At 39.7% G+C, this 21,945-nt stretch overlaps 1 protein-coding gene across 2 annotated transcripts in view; it reads right to left on the bottom strand.

The window, feature by feature from the left end:
* Window positions 1-5,656, bottom strand: part of LOC106093200 (transient-receptor-potential-like protein) — a 102,013-nt gene extending 96,357 nt beyond the window's left edge. For both annotated transcript variants that reach the window (XM_059369108.1, XM_059369107.1), the window contains exon 1: window positions 5,278-5,656. In XM_059369108.1, the coding sequence (XP_059225091.1) occupies window positions 5,278-5,310 (33 nt within the window). In that variant the 5' untranslated portion in view covers window positions 5,311-5,656. The remainder of the gene's footprint in view (window positions 1-5,277) is intronic.
* Window positions 5,657-21,945: the final 16,289 nt, after the last annotated feature.

Genomic DNA, 21,945 nt, shown 5'->3' on the forward strand with positions numbered 1-21,945 from the left:
ATTCCGGTGGATGAGAGGCCAGCTTCATTCCGCATAAAAGCCAAATTCTTCAACATCAACCTTATTTGTGTCCATGCCCAGACGGAAGACAAGGACGAGCAGACCAATGGTATTTTCTACAAGCGCCCATGACACTGAAATCGTTTTGGCAGATTTTAATGTGAAAACATTGTTCCACCAGTAGGAAAGTTTAGCGCCGACGAGATATCGCCCGGTAATTTGTTGAGGCTAATAGATTTCGACGCGGCAAAGAACATGGTAGTTATCAGCATCAGATTTCGACATCAAAGGACTCACACTGCCACATGGTTGTCACCCGATCAAATCGCAAGAAATCAAAGTGATCATGTTGTAATGGATGTAAGGCATTCATCCAGCATGCATGTAAGATGTACGATCGATTCGAGGAGCAAACATTGATTCGGATCATTACCTTGTTGCAAGAAAAGTTCGCACCTGTTTAAACATGGATAGGAAAGTACGACCTGACACTGCACGGAAGCTGGACATTGAAAAGCTACAAACACAACAGATGGCAACGGCATACTCCACTCGACTAACACAACTGCTTAATGAAAGCACTCCTTCTTCCCATGATATTACGGCGCAGTGGCAAACCATTGCCCACTCGATGGAAAATGCCACGAAATCCGTACTTGGTTACCGGAAGCGTCCTTCAAGAAGCCCATGGTACGACCAAGAGTGTCGAGATACTACTGAAGCCAAGAATGCGGCACATAGAGCAATCCTGCAATCAGTAGCAACGCTCCAGATGAAGGAAAGGTATCGAAAGAAAAGGAGAGAGGAGAAACGCCTATTCCACAGAAAGAAAAAGTAAATGGAAAGACATGAGTGTGAGCGAATTGAGATGTACTGGAGTCAAAATGAAGTCCGGAAATTCTACCTAAGAATTAAACATCAAAGCGATGGCTTTGGTGCAGGCACATTCTCCTGCAGAGACAAAGAAGGAAATGTGGTAACTGACACAGATAACATGCTGAGGATATGGAAAGAACATTTTACCCAACTGGTAGTGCCCGACGTTGACGGAGGAGCCAATCCCTGATGATGGAATGGAATGTTTACCCCCTAGTCAGAATGAGGTCCAAGTAGCAGAGACCCGACTGAAGGAAAACAAGGCAGCAGGAGCCGACGGGTTACCCGCTGAACTATTTAAAACCGGAGACAACACGCTAATTAGGCATATGCATCAGCTTATCTGCGCAATCTGGCTAGAAGAACGCATACCCGATGATTGGAACCTCAGCATACTATGTCCCGTACACAAGAAAGGAGACAAGACGGAATGTGCCAACTACAGAGGAATAAGTCTCCTCCCCATCGCATACAAGATACTCTCGAGCGCACTGTGTGAAAGATTAAAGCCTAAAGTCAATGAGATGCTTGGGCCCTATCAATGCGGCTTTAGACCTGGTAAATCCTCCCTAGACCAGATGTCCACACTTCGCCAAACCCAGAAAAACCCGAGAAGGACAAATCAATACCTACTATCTCCATCTGAATATGGTGTCCCTGCACAATTAAAAAGATTCTGCAGGATGACACTTGCTGATACGCGTTCCTCAGTAAGAATAGGAAAGAATGTCTCCGAGCCATTTAATACCAAACGAGGTTTCAGACAAGGAGACAGCCTATCGTGTGATCTCTTAAATATCCTGTTGGAGAAGATTATACGAGATGCAGATGTGAATAGATATGAGACACTACTCACAAGAGAACACATGCTAATCGCCTATGCCGACGACATCGATATCATAGGTCGGTCACCGGAAGTAGTAACTGCAGTCTTTGAAAGAATCGAAAGAGAGTCAGTGAAAATGGGTCTGGCAGTAAATGGAGATAAGATGAAATGGATGGTTTCAACTCCCAAAAAGCCTTGCAAAACCGAGCAGATAAAGAAAATGGAGAAAGTTGGGAACCACAACTTTGAGACAGTCAGTAACATTATCTACCTCGGCACGAATGACACCAGTTTTGAGATTAAGCGTGGAATAATACTGGCAAACATATGCTACTTTGGACTAAGTAAGCATTTTAGAAACAAGGCCACCTCTCGACAGACGAAGATTACACTATATAAGACACTGACACTACCCACGTTGTTATACGGTTCCGAAGCATGGGTACTTGTGAAAGCAGACAAGACAGTGCCTGGAGTATTTGAGAGAAAGATTCTTCGTAAAATATATGGACCGGTTTGCGTTAATGGAGAATATAGGCGTCGTATGAACACGAGCCTTATGACGATAGGAGTATTGTTCCACGTATCAAAATACTACGGCTGCGTTGGCTAGTTCATGTTGTCAGAATGGATGAAGAAGCTCCAGCAAAGAAGTCTTTTGAAGGCAATCACGGTGGTACACGCAAACCGAGACGACCAAAAGCTTGATGGAAAGATCAAGTTGTGGGAGACAACTCCAAACTTGATGTCATATTTATAGAAGGAGCGCAAAAGATCGAGCCTGTCATAGCCCATTTAGGTAAATAAAAGTGTTTTAAATCCTTCAACATTCTTGTCCATTATAGTCCATATCAGTCCATAATTTCATATCGATTTTATAAATCTATCTATAACCAGTAGCGAAAGGCAAAAGTCGGGCGGATACGGGTAAATAATACCTAAACCACCGAGTCTACGTACTACTTTTAGCACATAGAACCTACGTCGAAATCTAGTCTGACTCTAATTTGTCATACCTTTTGAAATATTGAATTAAACCTTGTAAGATTTTCTTACAAAAGGACCTCAATTGTGGCTTCTATAGCCTTAAAAGGTCATATCGGATGAAAGACATATAGGGGAGCTATATCTAAATCTGCGCTAAATTGGACGAAATTTTGCACCATACTTGGACTTCAAATGAAACGCCTCACTCAAAAATTTGTAAAGATCGGACGCAAAATGTGGTTTCTACAGCCCTAAAAGGTCATATCGGATGAAAAATATATACGGGAGCTATATTTAAATATGCACCGATTTTGATGAAATTTTGCACACATGATGGAACTTCAAATAAAAAGCCTCACGCAAAATGTTGTAAAGATTGGACCAAAATTGTTGCTTCTACAGCCTCAAAAAGCTACAACGGATGAAAGATATATTGGGTTGCCCAAAAAGTAATTGCGGATTTTTTAAAAGAAAGTAAATGCATTTTTAATAAAACTTAGAATGAACTTTAATAAAATATACTTTTTAAACTTTTTTTCTAAAGCAAGCTAAAAGTAACAGCTGATAACTGACAGAAGAAAGAATGCAATTACAGAGTCACAAGCTGTGAACAAATTTTTCAACGCCGACTATATGAAAAATCCGCAATTACTTGGGGAACCCAATATATGGGGGCTATAACTAAATCTGAACCAATTTTATTCAAATCACTTGTTCAAAATTTCATGACAATCGGACAATAAATGCGAACTGTGCCTTGATTACAAGAATACATGGACAGACAGACGGACAGGCGGACAGGCGGACTACGCTCAATTGAATCAGAAAGTGATTTTAAACCGATTGGTATACCTATTGATGGGTCTAGCTTTTCTCCTTCTCAGTGTTGCAAACAAATTCACAAAGTTAAAGGTTAAACAAAATTTTTAATTGCATAAGGCCAGTTAGTACAGGGAAAAGAAGTGTTGGGATACCGGTCGTATGAAAAGGTTCGGTTAGGTAAGGTTGGAAAGAGGGTGCAGATATTAATCCGCACCATGCCACTATGGACATACACCTAAGCCAGTAATCGACTTGTTGTGCGCTCTAAAAACTATAAAGTAACCTCTAAAAAGATAATTTTAAGTTAGGAATTCCGTGCTACTTACAAAGCCGGGTAATGACAAAGGAAATTCTCCAACGTCTCATCATCTTCCCCGCATGTCCTACATATGCTATCACTTGCCGCACCGATTTTACATAAGTGAGCTCGTAGTCGTTTGTGTCCCGTTATGCAACCAATAGCTATACTGACCTCCTTCTAGCTTCCTTTCAATAATAGCCTCGTCTCACGATCTGGATCCCCCCATAGGATTTTCGCCACCCTACCGACAGTTTCGCTGTTCCACAATGTTGCATGCGCATTCGTCGCCCACTCCCTTAACTCAGACTGCGTTGACCCGAAAGGCTTCGGGTTAACCACGGCAGTCCTGTGACCTTCACTGCCAAATCGTCTGCCCTTTCATTTCCTCTTACTCCGTTATAGCCCGGCATCCAAACGATGCGGATTTTGCCATCCTCAGAGAAGGCGTTAATTTCCTTCTTACACTGCAAGACTATTCGTGTCCTTACCGTCCTGGTTGTTATTGCCCTTATGGCAATTTTACGGTCGGTAAAGATGTTCACACTTTCACGCATTCTGTGATCGCCCGGATCTCCGCCTGCAGTCTAAAACAGATCTCAGTCCCTGGATCTCAATGTAGACCCCAGGCCCACTCTGTCATCTAGCTTTGATCCATCCGTGTAACATGATCTTCCAGATGGCAATACTAGAGCTCCATCAATCCAAGACTGTGCCAATGGCAGCAATGCCTCGCACTCCACTTCAAGGTTCCTCTCAGGTATCCGATCGGAAACCTCTTCCCTTCCAGGTTTCCTATCGTCGCCTCGATAATACCGCGATGGTATGAGCTGCTCCCATCCCCAATCTATTCTCCCATCGCCTTAAGTCTCATAGCCGCAGTGGCGTATAAATAAATTATTGTGCGAAAAATAATCTAAACCATTGGGCTCTGTAGGGGGCCAGAGCCATAAACAACATATTTCAATATTAATGTTGAATACAATTATGCCTTGGGGACTACTACGTAAAAAAAGAATTAACTTACGCTATGTAGCAAATTATTTCGGTGGACCATGTGGTATATGATGATTGTACTTAGTGACGTATGATTATTTTTGAAATGCCAACTATACGAGAATAAAAAGCAAACTAATTCAAAAGAGAGGTGTCGCCATAAGGCATGCCATTCAGACTCGCCTACAGAAAGAAGGCCCCTTATCATTGGGCTTAAATTTGAATCAGACAGCACTCATTGATATGTGAGAGTTTGACCTTGTTCCTTAGTGCAATGTTCATGGGCAAATTTGCAATTGCGAAGAAAAGAAAAAAAGGGGGGTGGGGGCTATTTTACGTATCGCTTGAACGATAATAGGAAGTTTATCTACGCTACTGTACTTTACTATTTCTACGCTAAGAAGCTTTCATGTAATTTTAATAATTATTACACCACTGTATGCTTAAGAACAAATTTTCTTTAATTACTTACGTTTTTTTCATCCCTTCGGCTAAATATACCCATTTTGTTGCTTTACTATTTAAGAAAGTTATGGATGCGGAGCACTGCAGCCAGCAAGAAAAAGTGTTGAAAGTCACATTGAAATTTTTTGTTTAAATCATGAATGGCATGATATTCAAACACACATTCAAGGCAGATGAATCATTGGCGTCCCGAAAATTGGTCACATTTAGGTTATTTGACACGTCAAAATTTTACTTTATATAAAAATGATATCAGTTTTTGATTTTTCCAAAACTTTGACTGAAACGTTCACCTTTCAACTTTTTTCCGTTAAAATTTGTTCAAAAATGTTTACTATTTCCACTATTTAAGTAAAAACAGTTTTCTCCTTGTAATTCTTGATGAATGAATAGTTTTATTTGCTTATTGCAATACTAATACCTGAAAATTTTAAAACAAAGTATAAATTAAATGAATTTTATTCCATCAAATTGGGTGTATGACTGCGAGATGAAATAAAATGTCTGAAAATGTTTAGGAATTGTTTCTTCCAGAGAAATACAAATGAAGCCTTCAATTTTGGCAACACTTTAAAAAAAAAAAATAAATAAAAATCAATTTCCGATGAAAGTTAGGTGAACGTCGTACTGTGGCTTCGGTAGAGCTAACATGAGGCAAAAATCTAAATTTGAAATAACTTTTTATACCCTACACCATTCAAATATAAATAAGGAGTAACACCAAGTTATGGACAGGTATGGACCGTTCTTGTCATGACTATAAAAAGTCATAAGAATACCACGTTTAAAGTTACAGCCAAATCGAATAACAAATATTATTCTCATGAAGTCAAATCGGGTGGTTTATATGGGAGCTACAACAGTTAATGGACCGACATGCCAAAAAAAAAAAAACAAGTAAAAGCGTGCTAAGTTCGGCCGGGCCGAATCTTATATACCCTCTACCATGGATCGCATTTGTCGAGTTCTTTTCCCGCCATCTCTTCTTAGGCAAAAAAAAGGATATAAGAAAAGATTTGCTCTCCGAATAAGAATTGCACCCTTTGGGGCCTCCAGAAGTAAACAGAGAAATCGATTTATATGGGAGCTGTATCGGGCTATAGACCGATTCAGACCATAAATTAGGTTGAAGATTAGGAAATATAATCTGGAGATCGGTTTATATGGGAGCTATATCCAGCTATGAACTGATTTAGGCCATACTTAAGTTAAAACAACAAACTTTAAGCAAAATTTCAGGCAAATCGGATAATAATTGCGACCTCTAGAGGCTCAAGAAGTCAAGATCCCAGATCAGTTTATATGGCAGCTATATCAGGTTATGAACCGATTTGAACCATACTTGGCACAGTTGTTGGATATCATAACAAAACACGTCGTGCAATCGGATAAGAATCGGATAAGAATTGCGCACTCTAGAGGCTCAAGAAGTCAAGATCCAAGATCGGTTTATATGGCAGCTATATCAGGTTGTGGACCGATTTGAACCATACTTCCAATCAGATAAAAATTGGGCACTCTAGAGACTCAAGAAATCAAGACCCAGGATCGATTTATATGGCAGCTATATCAAAACATGGACCGATATGGCCCATTTACAATACCAACCGACCTACACTAATAAGAAGTATTTGTGCAAAATTTCAAGCGGCTAGCTTTACTCCTTCGGAAGTTAGCGTGCGATCGACAGACAGACGGACATGGCTAGATCGACATAAAACGATCAAGAATATATATACTTTATGGGGTCTCAGACGAATATTTCGAGTAGTTACAAACAGAATGATGAAATTAGCATACCCCCATCCTATGGTGGAGGGTATAATAAAGCGATTTTCCATGATTAATATCTGTTTTTGTATTCTCATATCCCGAAATATAAAAGGCAACCTTCATATTTTTGATCGTCATGGCATTTTAAGTCGATTTAGCCATGTCCGTACGTCTGTTCATCCGTCCGTCTGTCTGTTGAAAGCACGCTAACTTTCGAAGATGTAAAGCTAGGAGCTTAAAATTTTACACAAATACTTCTTACTTGCGTAGTTCAGTTGGGATTGTAAATGGGCCATATCGGTCCATAACGTGATATAGCTGCCATATAAATCAATCTGGGATTTTGTCTTCTTGAGCCTTTAGGGGGCACAGTTATTATCCAATTTAGCTGAAATTTTGCTTAAAGTTTGTTGTTTTAACTTAAGTATGGCCTAAATCAGTTCATAGCTGGATATAGCTCCCATATAAACCGATCTCCAGATTATATTTCCTAATCTTCAAAAAGGGAGCAATTCTTATCCGATTTGGTTGAACTTGTGTACAACGGCTTCTCCCATGACCTTCAACTTATGTGTCGAATATGTATATAGCTTGATTCAGCTACCATATAAACCTTTCTCTCGGTTTTACATCTTGAGCCCCTAAAGACTCAATTCTTATCCGAATTGGCTGAAATTTTACACAATGCCTTCTACCTGCTGGTCTCCAACATTCAATTCAATTATGGTCTGAATGGGACCATAACTTGATTAAGCTCCAAAAGCATAGCATTTCTATCTACTGTCCTTTGTTTGGCTAAAAAGAGGGCAAATAACTCGACGAATACGATCCATGGTGGTATAAAATTTGACCCTGCCGAACTTTACTTTACTAGGGTATCACAACGGGCCTAACTGGCCTCCTTGTAAACTCACCTTTTAGGGTGGTCTAGCCGTTCAATCTTAATCTAAACCTGGCGTTTGATAAGAGGTTGCCGAGCGCCTTGACAATAGGCCGTTTGGCGACGTCTACAGGGGCGCAAGTTCTCCTTGATGGGGAAGCGGTTTTTCTGCGTTCTAGGCGATCTTGGGAACGTATCTCAGTGTCTTGAAATTCGTGGATAAAACGTCAAGGATTCGACGGGAGGAGAGATGAGATCCGGCGAAGGCACATACGTGCATACGTGAGGAATAGGCGTTGACACAAACTGGCCTCCGAGTGAACTCACATATGGTAAGCTACCCATTCAACCTAACCTAACCGTTGATTAATGCGCTCCATTTCATTCCGTTTGCAACACCTCGAAATAATCATTTCCGCCCATACATAGTATTTTTATACCCACCACCGAAGAATGGGGGTGTATTCATTTCGTCATTCCATTTGCAACACATCAAAATATCCATTTCCGACCCTATAAAGGATATATATTCTTGATCAGCATAATAATTTAAGACGATCCAGCCATGTCCGTCTGCTGTCTGTTGAAATCACGCTAAAGTCTTTACAAATAGAGATAATGAGCTGAAACTTTCCACAGATTCTTTTTTGTCCATAAGCAGGTTTAGTTCGAAGATGGGCTACATCGGACTATATCTAGATATAGCCCCCATATAGACCGATCAGCCGGTTTAAGGTCTTAGTCCCATTAAAGCCACATTTGTTATCAGATATTGCTGAAATATGGGATGAGAGTTTTTTAGACACTTCGACATCATTCTTCAATTTGTCCCAGATCGGACCAGACTTAGAGCTGTCACATAGACCGATCCGCCGATTTAGGGTCACAGGCCCATAAAAGTCCCATTTATTATACGATTTTGCTGAAATTTGGGACAGTGAGTTATGTCAGGCCCTTCGACCTCTTTCTTCAATTTGGTTCAGATCGGGCCAGATTTGGATATAGCTGCCATATAGATGGATATCTCGATTTAAGGTCTGGCGCCCATAAAAGGCGCAATTATTGTCCGATTTTGTCAAAATTTGGGACAGTGAGTTAGGTTAAGCCCCTCGATATATTTCTTCAATTTGGCCTAGATCGGTCCAGATTTGGATATAGCTGTCATATAGACCGATCTCTCGGCTTTAGGTTTTGGGGCCATAAAAGGTGCATTTTTTATCCAATATCGCTGAAATTTGAGACAGTGAGTTGTGTTTTTGGCTCTTCGACGTCCTTCTTCAATTTGACCCAGATTGGTCCAGACTTGAATATAGCTGCCATAAGACCGATCGCTCGATTTAAGTTTTTGGGCCCATAAAAGGTGCATTTATTGTCGGATGTCACCGAAATTTGGGACAGTGAGTTAGGTTAAGCCCCTCGATATAATTCTGCAATTTGCCTAGTTCGATCAAGATTTGGATATAGCTGCCATATAGACCGATCTCTCGATTTAAGGTTTTTTATTGTCCGATGTCGTCGAAATTTGGGACAGTGAGTTGTGTCAGGCCACTCGACATCGTGTTTTCAATTTGACCCAGTTCGGTCTAGATTTGTATATAGCTTACATATAGTTCGATCTCTCGATTTAAAATCTTGCGAACATTAAAGGAGCATTTTTGTCCGATTAGGTCGATTATATGGTTCTGAGGCATGGGTACTTGTGAAAGCTGATGGGGCAGTGCTTGGAGTATTTGAGAGAAAGATTCTTCGTAAAATATATGGACCAGGTTACGGTAATGGAGAATATAGGCGAAGTATGACTATGACGAGCTGTATGACTATGACGACCATAGCATAGTTACACACATCAAAATACAACGGCTGCGTTGGCTAGGTCATGTTTTCAGAATGGATGAAGAAGCTCCAGCAAAGAAGTCTTTTGAAGGCAAACTCGGTGGTATACGCACACCGGGAAGACCAAAACCTCGATGAAAAGATCAAGGGGTGCGAGATACCTCGAAACTTGGTGTCAGAGATTTAAGAAAATCGGGGCGCTTGGAACGCTATTCTAACAAATTGTCTTTCATAGCCAATTAAAATTAGTAAGTAAGGCTGAAATTTCCGACAGTGAATTTTGTTGGACCCCTCGATATCCTTCTTGAAGACGGCCCAGATTTGGATATAGCTCCCATATAGACCGATTTCTCGATTTTACATATTGGCCCCATAAAAGCTGAAATTTTACACAGTGACTTATGATAGCCATTTCGACATCCATGTCCTATAGTGTTCAGATCGGTCTTTATTTAGATATAGCTGCCAAAAATACCAATATTGAACCAAAATTGAACAGTGACTTTATCAGACCATCCATTGTCCGAGATGAATTTAGTCCAAATCGGACCATATTTCGATTAGCTGCTGCTCGAAATATGGTTTACATATATACCCGAGATAGTGGGTAGCCAAAGTTCGGCCCTGATGAACTTAATGCCTTCTTGCATAATATATTTGCGCAGAATAGAGCCGGGATCAGATCATTTTCAGATATAGATGGCATATAGTCCATTCTTCCCACTTAAGATCTTGAGCCCATGATGTTGCATTTTTTACCCCTTTTCGCTGGATTTGGTATTTGGGTCCAGTATGGTCGAGATCGGATCATAATGGGATATAGATGGCATATAGACCGATTTCCCGTTTTGGGTCTTGAGCCCATTAAAGGCACACATTTTATATGAAATTTTAAATGTTGTGTTTTGTGTTTTATTAGTTTCTAAAAAAGCCATAGGCATCTAAAGTCTCTTTTATTACCCCATATTGATCACCTCAACATCCGTATCCAATAGAGACCGATACCCTGAAAAAACTTCATGGTTTCACAAATGTCAATAAAATTTGCCTAAAAGTTATATCCATAGTGGTTGGTTGGTATCCAAAGTTCGAAACAGCCGAACTCAATGCTGTAATGCTTGTTTAACATTCCATTTGGGAAAAATTTAGAGAAGTTTGTCACATTGTTTCCCAGCCAAATACGCCTCACATGGCTTTTGTATGCATATTTACTTAAACTTTTTCCATTTTTCGGAAAAGGGCTATAATCCTTGAACAGTTTAAAGTTTATTTTAGCCCTAACAAAATATTCACGATTCAAAAAAAGTTCAACATTTCGGTGAGCTGACGTATTTTCTACCTTATTTCTAACGATTTTTGTCATTATTCTTTCTTGGGATAAACGAAAACCATTTGTCGAGTGTTAATTTTTATTTTAAACTTATTATGTTTATCCTTTTCTAGTTCTAGGAAGAAAAGTAATATTTTATTTTCCTAAGGATTTTGTTCTCACAAAAATTTCTTTTTATTCCCTCATAAAAAAAAAAAAAAAAAATTTCTTCCGTTTCGCTTAAAAGCATGCACAAACTCTTGAGTGATTTTTTTCCGTTGTTATCGCTGTTAAATCCGACCGAAAACTGTTGCTTTACAAACGACGCAAGTTCACAGCATCAAGCGTTCATTACACTCTGCTGGATATGGCATAATTTAATTCAGCTGGCCACACAAGACACAAAACAACAAATACTCAATTATATTTGGAAATTTTCTTTCGATTTTTTTTTTTGTTTTTTTCTTTATGGCAACTTATCAAAATAAAAGCCGAAACACAAGTAAAAAATTTTCATGTTTTTATATGCCATAAAGAAGAATAATTTTTTCAATATTTTATGGTCAATCACTTTTAAAGTTGAAATATTTCATCGAAGTCTGCTCAACGATCGATTTTTTTGGTAAGAATAAAAAAAAACAAAACACATGAATAAGAAATCAAAAAAAAAATAATTTTGTGAAAAAAGTAAAAAGGCGTTAAGTTCGGCAGGGCCGAATCTTATATACCCTCTACCATAGATGGCGTTTGTCGAGTTCTTTTCCCGATATCTCCTTTTAGGCAAACAAAGGCTAAAAGAAAATAATTGATTTAATTTTGAAGCTATATCAAGTTATAGTCCGTCTGGGACCATAAATGAATTGAATGATGGAAACCATAGTAGAAGTTATTTTGTAAAATTTCAGCCAATTCGAGTAAAAGTTGCACCCTATAGGGGCTCAAGAAGTAAAATACAGAGATCGGTTTATATAGAAGCTGTATCAGTCTATAAACCGATTCAGACCATATTTGACAAGTATGTTGAAGGTCATGAGAGAAGCCGTTTTACAAAATTTCAGTCAAATCGGATAATAATTACGCTCTCAGGAGACTCAAGAAGTCAAGATCTCAGATCAGTTTATACGGCAGCTATATCAGGTTATAGATCGATTTCAACCATATTTGACGCAGTTGTTAAAAGTCATAACAAAACACCTCATGCAAAATTTCAGCCAAATCGGATAAGAATTGCGCACTCTAGTGGCTCAAGAAGTCAAGATCTAAGATCAGTTTATATAGCAGCTTTATCAAAATATGGACCGATATATCCCATTTACAATCCCAACCGAAGTACACTAATAAAAAGTATATGTGCAAAATTTCAAGCGGCTAGCTTTACTCTTTCGAAAGTTAGCGTGCTTTCGACAGACAGACAGACGGGCGAACATGGCTATATCGACGTAAAATGTCACGACGATCAAGAATATATATACTTTATATGGTCTCAGACGAATATTTCGAGGAGTTACAGACAGAATGACGAAATTAGTGTCCCCCATCCTATTGTGGAGGTTATAACACCATAGGATGGGGTGTTATAACCTCCCCCATTAAGTTCGGCCGGGCCGATCTTTGGATACCGTGGTGTATATGTAAACCCCCTTTCGCCACAATCTGGTGAAAATTTTATAACTTATGCACCCAAATTCGGCACGGGAATTGAGTGGTCTAATAAATATAAGTCACTGTTGAATTTTGTGTATCAAATTTTAACAAAATCGGGTAATAAATAAAGCTTTTATGAGCCTCAGACTCTTAACCGTCCTGTAGGTCTATATCTAAATACAGTCCGATCTTTACTATATTTGAGTCGAATGGCGGATGGCCTAAAACTACTCACTATTTCAAATTTCAGCGAAATCGGATAAAAAAAAAACTTATATGGGCTTCAGACCCTTTATCGGCAGATCGCTCTCTATGGCAGCTTTATCTAAATATAGTCCAATCTGTACCATATTTGGGTCCTATGTTGGAAGGCGTAAAACGGCTCACAGTTTTAAAATATCAGCGAAATCAGGTAATAAACAAGGTTTTTATAGGCTTCAGACCCTTTATTGGCAGATCGGTCTATATGGCAGCTGTATCTAAATATGAACCAATCTAATCCATACTAGGGTCAGATCTCGGCTGGCTTAAAATAACTCACTATTGCAAATTTCAGCGAAATCGGATAAAAAAACATGTAAAAAAGGCCGATCATGCAAATCTCGATCGATCTAGACCAAATTGCAGAAATATGTGGAGGGGTTCAACTTAACTCTCTGTCCCAAATTACGGCAACATTTAGCATTTTATGGGCCCAAAACATAAAATCGAAAGATCGGTCTATATGGCAGCTATATCCAAATCTGGACCGATCTTGGCCATATTGAAAAAGAATGTCGAAGGACCCAACACGGCTCACTGTCCCAAATTTCAACAAAATCGGATAATAAATGTGGCTTTTATGGGCCTAAGACCCTAAATCGGAGGATCGGTCTTTTTGAGAGCTATATCCAAATCTGGATCGATCTGGGCCAAATTGGAGAACGATGTCGAAGGGTCTAACACAACTCACTTTCCCAAATTTCAGCGAAATCGGATAATAAATGTAGCTTTTACGGGCCTAAGACCCTAAATCGGAGGATCGGTCTATATACCAGCTATATCCATATCTGAACCGATCTGAGCCAAATTGATGAAGGATATCGAAGGGCCTAAGACAACTCACTGTCCCAAATTTCAGCGAAATCGGACAATAAATATGGTTTTTATTGGCCCAAGACCCTAAATCGGAGGATCGGCCTATATGGCAGCTATATATCCAAATCTGGACCGATCTGAGCAAAACTGACGAAGGATGTCGAGGGACCTAACACAATATATGAATATATATTCCGATATTGCCCATCTTCGAACTTAACTTGCTTATGTACAAAAAAAGAATCTGTGCAAAGTTTCAGCTTATTGTCTCTATTTTGAAAACTTTAGCGTGATTTCAACAGACAGACGGACGGACATGTCTAGATCGCCTTAGATTTTTATAGGGTCGGAAATTGATATTTCGATGTGTTGCAAACGGAATGACTAAATGAATATACCCTCATCCTTCGGTGGGGGGTATAAAAAAAAACATAAAATATGAATTCATCTTTCAATAGAAACATTCATTCCAGTCATAAAAACGTGATTGAAATGGGAAAAAATTAGAAAAAGAGCCAAGTAAAAAATTAGCAATGAGGCCGCAATTATTTTTTTTTTTGTTGTTTTTTTTTTATCAAGAAAGAAATATTTGAACGTCTGTTTATGATTTTGAGTTTGTTTTTTTACTTAATTATTATATTTGTTGTCTTGTTCTGACCTTTGGTTCTTCTTACACTTGGATTTTCGTCTGTATCCTCCCTAGTGTTTATTTTATTTGCACTTCTTCATTCCTCATTGGGCTAAGTAAAATTAAATATAAACAATGTTTTGTTTATTTGAAATTAAATCACTTTTAGTATTTGAATGTTATTGCATTTTCCAACGATAGTGCAGCAAGAAATCATTGCACATCAATAAACACATTTTCGCTTGAGCTGCACAAGACACTGGACAATTGATTTTCTTCGCCATGCACATGTGAAATCAATTAGAATATTTTAATTAAATTAAAAATGAGTCAATCCACCACCATGTTCAATGGCAAACACAGTGGCCTGATTCAAATGAGCCGTCCCACTATCTTTTTGGCGTAAAAATACAAGAATTTTTCTATCATTAAACTGCCAAGGCTGCGATAAATGGCTTTACTCTAGAAGGCACTATCGGGCACTTTCGACCAATGTCATAAGGAACCAAAAGAAAAGGTTTCTAAGGAAAAACTTTTGTTTTGTCCACATGTTAATCAAAATTTCTAGCTTGTCCTTAAAAATCATTTTATACCCATGGCTTCTTGCTAAAACTTATAAAAATGTATCATAAGCAACGTTCCAATGTTCTGGTTGTAAACCCAGAGGATACACATCATCCGACACTTAACATACTCATATCCTATCCCAAGCGAAACAAGTAAAACCATGCTTAGTTCGGCCAGGCCGAATCTTATATATATGAAGTTATCAGAAGAGGAAGGCGCCGAATCCTGTGTGGGTGGGTCCCGTGGATTTAAACTACTCAAGAGTACGGGGAATGGGGGTCACAGATGCTGTATTCTTGCAAAGAGTAGTCAACAGGATTTTCTTCTTCCGTCGCCAAACACTGAAGATTTAGTAGTAGCCAGCCTTGAAATAAACAACTCTAATTACTGGCTGGCTTCCATATGTCAGAGATGTTGCCTTCAAGCCTCAAGTTGTTGGATGAAGCCGCTTTTGCAGGGAAAAAGAGTTTCATTCTTGGAAGTGATGGTAATGCACGTCACCAGATATGGGGAAGTTCGGATATCAACGAAAGGGGTATGCTGCTCATCGAATATGTTATAAATTGCAACCTATATTTAACAAAAACAGGCAGGAGGTACCAGATGTATCAGAAGATATTACCGGAAAGATATGCAACTAGGAAGTGTTGAATGACCACAGCTTCTCAGATCATCGATATATTAGTTTCAGCCTTGGGGAAAATACCGCAGAAGTGGTCCCTCGGTTAAACCGAAGAAAGTTGGATTGGAATAAATTTCGGCACACATTCTGCACGTCTATCTCTTCTAAAACAGAAAAGGAAGTGGAAACTGCGGAAGACATAGATATAATGGTCAAGCGGATCACGAAGGCCCTAAATGACTTGCTTGTGCCAGCATGTCCTAGTGCCAAGAAAAGGAGCAAACAGTGACCGCCATGGTGGATCCCAAAACTGGTTGGTCTAAGAAAGGTCTGCAGAAAACTGTTTAATAGAGCAAAAGCCACAAGAGCACCACACTATTGAGGCGTCCATAAGGCTGAGCTAAGAAAATACAAGGGCGAGCTGAGAAAGGCTTAGAACAAATCCTGTGTGGAATTCAGCAGCTCTGTGGAGGATACATCTGAGGTCTCTAGGCTAAGTAAATATCTGCCATCGACCCCTATTACGTGGGGGTATGTTAAGAAGTCAGAGAATGTATGGACAATGTCTAGTGAGGAAATACTAGAACTACTCGTTGACACACATTTCGCGGGAAATTATCCAGCAAACAGCATGGCTCTAGAAGATGTCACTGTTATGCGTTCCTCGGAGGTTATTGAGGAAATTATGTTGGAGCAGCAGATCCTTCGGGCGATAAAAAGTTTCGACTTCTTTAAGTCGTGAGGCCGTGATGATGGTTGAAGCTGTGTCTGATAGAATGGCTCTTGGCTGAGGGACTGACGTCTGGAAGATCATGTTACACGGATGGATCAAAGCTAGGCGACAGAATGGGCCTGAGGGTCTACATTGAGAATCCAGGGACTGAGATCTGTTTTATAATGACTGATCATAATACGGTCCTGCAGGCAGAGATCCGGGCGATCACGGAATGCGTGAAGTGGTGTGGTACTAACGCGAGGACGTCGAGTGTGAATATCTTTACGGACAGTAAAGTCGTCAGGCCCTGATGATGGTTGAACTACAAGCTGTGTCTGATAGACTGGCTCTTGGCTGAGGGACTGACGTCTGGAAGATCATGTTACACGGATGGATCAAAACAAGGCGACAGAATGAGCCTGGGGGTCTACATTGAGAACCCAGGGACTGAGATCTGTCTTATACTGCCTGACCATAATACGGTCCTGCAGGCTGAGATCCGGGCGATCACGGAATGCGTGAAGTGGTGTGGTACTAACGCGAGGACGTCGAGTGTGAACATCTTTACAGACAGTAAAATGGCCATAAGGGCAATAACAACCAGGACAGTAAAAGCACAAACAGTCTTGCAGTGTAAAAAGGAGAATAAAGCCTTTCCTGAGGATTGGACAATCCGCTTCGTTGGGACCCTTGCCATTACGGAATAAGGAGAAATGAAAGGGCAGACTATTTGATAGTGAAGGCCAGAGAACTGCCGTCGATAAACTTGGTTATCCCGAAGCCTTTCGCGTCGACGCAGTCCGATTTCAGGGCGTGGCCGACAAAGGCGCATATAACACTGTGCAACAGTGAAACAGTTGGTAGGACGGCGAAAGTCCTTCGGACTGATCCAGATCGCGAGAGGACCAAAGAAAATAAATAGGAGGTCAGTATAACTTTTGGTGTCATAACGGGACACATAGGACTACGAACTCACTTATGCAAAATCGATCCGAGGAAGTGATAGCATGTGTAGGGCATGTGGGGGAGATGATGAGACGTTGAAGCATTTCCTATGTCATTGCCCGGCTTTACCGGCTATTAAGGATTTAGTAAATAGCACGGAATTCCTAACTCAAAATTATCTTTTTCAGGGTTACTTTTAAGTTTTTAGAGCGCACAACAAGCCGATTACTTAGGTGTATGTCTATAGTGACATGGGGCAGATTAATATCTGCACCCTCTTTTCAACCTAACCTAACCTTACCTAGGGAGATATACCCTGCTTATATCAGCATGTCGTATTTACCTGTAGAATGGAGGGACAAAAAGGTCATTTTCTTTCCAAAAACAGGAAAACCTTACCATACGAAGTAGAAAGATTTTCGCCATATTAATAGAATCAAATCTTAAGGTAAAGATCCCTGGAGATCGCCTGTCTTACCTCACATAGATGGTTCTCTAAGGAGTGTACAATCGTACCATTTCTTGGCACTGAAGGTTTATTGAAAATAAAGTAAAACCAGCGTCAATCATGAAGTATTTGGAGTTTCTTGCCATCAACACTACCGTAAGAAAATTTATTAACAACTTACTTATTAAATAAGCATTACGGCAGGTTTGGGATCTGTTGATCTAAAAATAAAGCATAGCACAGGAACACCTCAAGGAAGTTAACTGTCTCGTCTACTTTGAAACAAAGCCATTAATAATACTTTATTGTCTCTGGAAGAAAAAAGTGTAAAAATGGATCCGTATGCTGATGACGAAGCAATTGTGGTTGGGATAAAATTTCCCAGCACTCTTAGAGATATACTACAGGAAACTCTACGTACGTCAGCGAGGTGGGTTACCGAAAGTAGTCTAGGCGTAAAGATACAAGTAACCTTCAGTAACACCAGTCTTCTTGGGAGGAGAGAATGTTCCATTTACAGAAAGCGCTAAACTCCTGTGTGTTTTGTTGCACAGGAAATTTGACTTCAAATCCCACATTTTCGAAAGGATAAGCAAGGCATCTGTGGCCTAAACAACTGCAAGAGAGATATTGGCAAAAGTTGGGTTGTCATAATGCAGTTGTCAGACCTTTAATGCAAAATGGTGTTGTAGTCTAGTCAACGGCGCTTCATAAGTCCACCTACTGTTCAATAATTAAACGGATCCAAAGGATGGCCTGTTTGTGCATAATAATTTAATGGTACACCTAACTCCTCTGGTCTGTGTGGCGAGACAAATTGCAGCAACCACTGCCTTGAGGCTAAGGAAGTTTTCTCTTTAGTCATGTGACGGCATTGGACACTGTGTTATCCTTGATACAATATCCGATGCTCCAGGCACACCCTACCTGAGCCGCTTTTTGATAAAAATTACTGTACCACTATTCCCGACAGAGCCGATCTTTAATTGCATTCTTTCTTCTGTCAGTTATCAGCTGTTACTTTTAGCTTACTTTAGAAAATGGTGTAAAAAAGTATATTTGATTAAAGTTCATTCTAAGTTTTATTAAAAATGCATTTACTATCTTTTAAAAAAGCCGCAATTACTTTTTGGGCAACCCAATACAATATCCCAGGTAACAGAAGTTACAAAGACTTCTACACGGATGACTCCAACCTAGATGACTAGGTGAACTTTAGGGTGTACTCTGGAGAACTAGAACTGGTCATATCGAAAAGGTTACCTGACCACTGAAATGTATATCAAGCGGAGATCTTTGCAATTATAGAAGTGGTTTAATGGTTATGATATAATGCCATTACGACGATTGACATACTTCTCAGACAGCCAGGCAGCAATTAAATTAACGTTTTTCTGACTGTCGCAGATCTCTCAAAAAGATAGCTGAACAGTTCAAAATTCACTTGTTCTGGGTGTTGGGCCACAGAGATCTCCCAGGAAATAATAACGCGGACAAGCTTGCGAGACTAGGAACTACCCTACAAATTCCAGGGATACTGGAATCTGTGGGTATGCCTCTAGCGGCATGTTAGCTAAGTTTTCAGGATCAGGCCGGAAGGGCAACGAATGATTGATGGTCATAAAGAGGGGGCAGTGGCCTAATCTAGACTTGAAGAGGTCAACCGCTTTGCTGTCACTGGCTAGAAAAGACGTTTCAGTCATTGTGTCTGCCATCACAGGTCACTGTCTAATCGAAAAACATGCTGGACTGAAGGATTCCAGTAACGGCTTTTGCAGAAACTGTGAGGACATCGAAGAATAGGGGACTATCAAGCACCCTCTATGTATGTGTGGCGCACTAGCAGTCAAAAGGCGTTCTACCTTAGGTTCTCATTTCTTTAAGTACCTGTCTGATTTAGCGGATGTGAACTTTCACAAGTTGTTGGGCTTTGAAAAGCGATGTGGAGTGTTCAACGGTAAGAACTAGAAGGCATCTTCCTTCTTCGGTTCCTGTGATATGCCAATTGACGAAAACCTCTAAATGAGTCTGTTGGCAGACTGCCACTTAAAACTAACCTAACTTAACTTAACCCATCTAAGTCTTTCTTGGGAACAGGCAGATTTCTGTCTTCTCTGGTTTGGAACAATTAAGAAACCAGGAGTTCATTCTCACAATATTCGTTCGGTCTTGTCATGTTAGTTTTCATTACGCATCCAGGGGCTGTTGAGAAATCTGTGAAACCACTCTTCTTCAGGGCACGGGACACTTGCTTCACTAGCTGCTGCTGTCGATGTACCTTTCCGAGTTCCGTCTTTCCCTACTGGAGCAACCCTTCAGTCCAATCCAATTCGATGACCCACACACACAGGGCTTGTCGGGTCTCGTCTCGAAGCCTAGCCCTCACGCTTTGATCGTGGCATGGAATTTTTCTGCCAAACTTTGGAAATTTGGTCGATAGTTCCTCAGTAGCCACCGTAGCGTAGAGGTTAGCATGGCCGCCTATGACGCTGAACGCCGAATCGAATCCTGGCGAGACCATCAGAAAAAATTTTCAGCGGTGGTTTTCCCCTCCTAATGCTGGCAACATTTGTGAGGTACTATGTCATGTAAAACTTCTTTCCAAAGAGGTGTCGCACTGCAGCACGCCGTTCGGACTCGGCTATAAAAAGGAGGCCCCTTATCATTGAGCTTATACTTGAATCGGACTGCACTCATTGATATGTGAGATGTTTGCCCCAGTTCCTTAGTGGAATGTTAATGGGCAACATTTGCATTTGCAGTTCCTCAGTAAAGTGTTCAGTGCTGAGTCGTCTCCTCACTTGTTGAATAGCATAGTAGCATACAACTCCTTCAGACTTGATGAGGTCTGCAAGATAGCTCATCTAATCAATCGATCTTCCAGTCGGTGGTTGAAAGATTCAGATTAAGTCTCTGAGGAGAAAGTATTCCATTTAAACTGGGTAGAGGTTAGCATGTCCGCTTATGACGCTGAACGCCTGGGTTTGAATCCTGGCGAGACCATCAGAAAAAATGTTAGCATTGGTTTTCCCCTTCTAATGCTGGCAACATTTGTGAGGTACTATGTCATGAAACACTCGTCTTCAAAGAGGTGTCGCACTGCGACACGCCTTTCAGACTCAGCTATAAAAAGGAGGCCACCATATCATTGAGCTTAAACTTAAATCGGACTGCACTCATTGACATGTGAGAAGTTTGACCCTGTTCCTTAGTGGAATGTAAATGGGCAAAATTTTTATATGTAGTAAATTACATTTTAAGTCCAGTATTTTGGAAAGCAACTCTTGGGTGTTATAACCGCATGTCACGCTAGGGCTGTTAACTGCAGTTGTCAGACAAATCATTTAACTACTTGTTATCTATTGCACATAATCGAATTACATAAATTATATTATATTTCACTTTTGAAGTATTGTATATTATATTTTGTTGGCCTCCTTTATTATTGCCATTTATAATTAAGTTCACCATTACAATTAACCAACTCAGTTTATCCACTCAATGTCCAATGTAAATTATTAATGATATTAAATCAAAATTGCCTCTATAAATAAAAGCAGTTTTGCCATGCTAATTGAGTATTTATTACACAATTAAAGTTTGTTAGTGGGTGAATGAAAGAATGGTCGGATGCAAATTCTTACAAATAAAATATTTTAACATTAATTAAACTCTTCTCACACAATGTGTAGACCAACAAAAAAAAAAAACGATTTGTTTGTAAAAACAATGTTATGCAAATTAGCATAACGAATATAAAACAATGAAACAGAATCACATACACACACACACACATATATATGCTTTAAAGAGAAAACAAACAGTAAACACTAACGGACAGACAGCAAACACACCAGTTCCCATGGCGGAAAAATCACTAAAGCAATATTTATTTACACTTGAAAGCCAATATTTGTACAAACCCTTAACCATAACTCTATGTAGACTATTAATGCAAAAAAAAACTTAAATATTTTGTTTTCAAGCTAATAAAATCATATTCAGTTTTTTTTTTTGTGGAAATTGAAAAAAACTCACCAAAAGAGCATAAACATATTACAAACTATGTTTAACATGAGCAGTTAGTGTACGTTAGTATCCAATTAAAATAGAAATAAGTCATCAACATATATGTGGTGAAGTGGTCGTGTGGTGGGGTGCAAGGGTAAATGAAATAATTTTTGTGAGATTGTGTAAATGCTGCAGTTTTTGTATGCCAAGCAAATATTTGAGA

Source organism: Stomoxys calcitrans, chromosome 5, assembly GCF_963082655.1.
Source record: "Stomoxys calcitrans chromosome 5, idStoCalc2.1, whole genome shotgun sequence".
NCBI classification, from domain to species: domain Eukaryota; kingdom Metazoa; phylum Arthropoda; class Insecta; order Diptera; family Muscidae; genus Stomoxys; species Stomoxys calcitrans.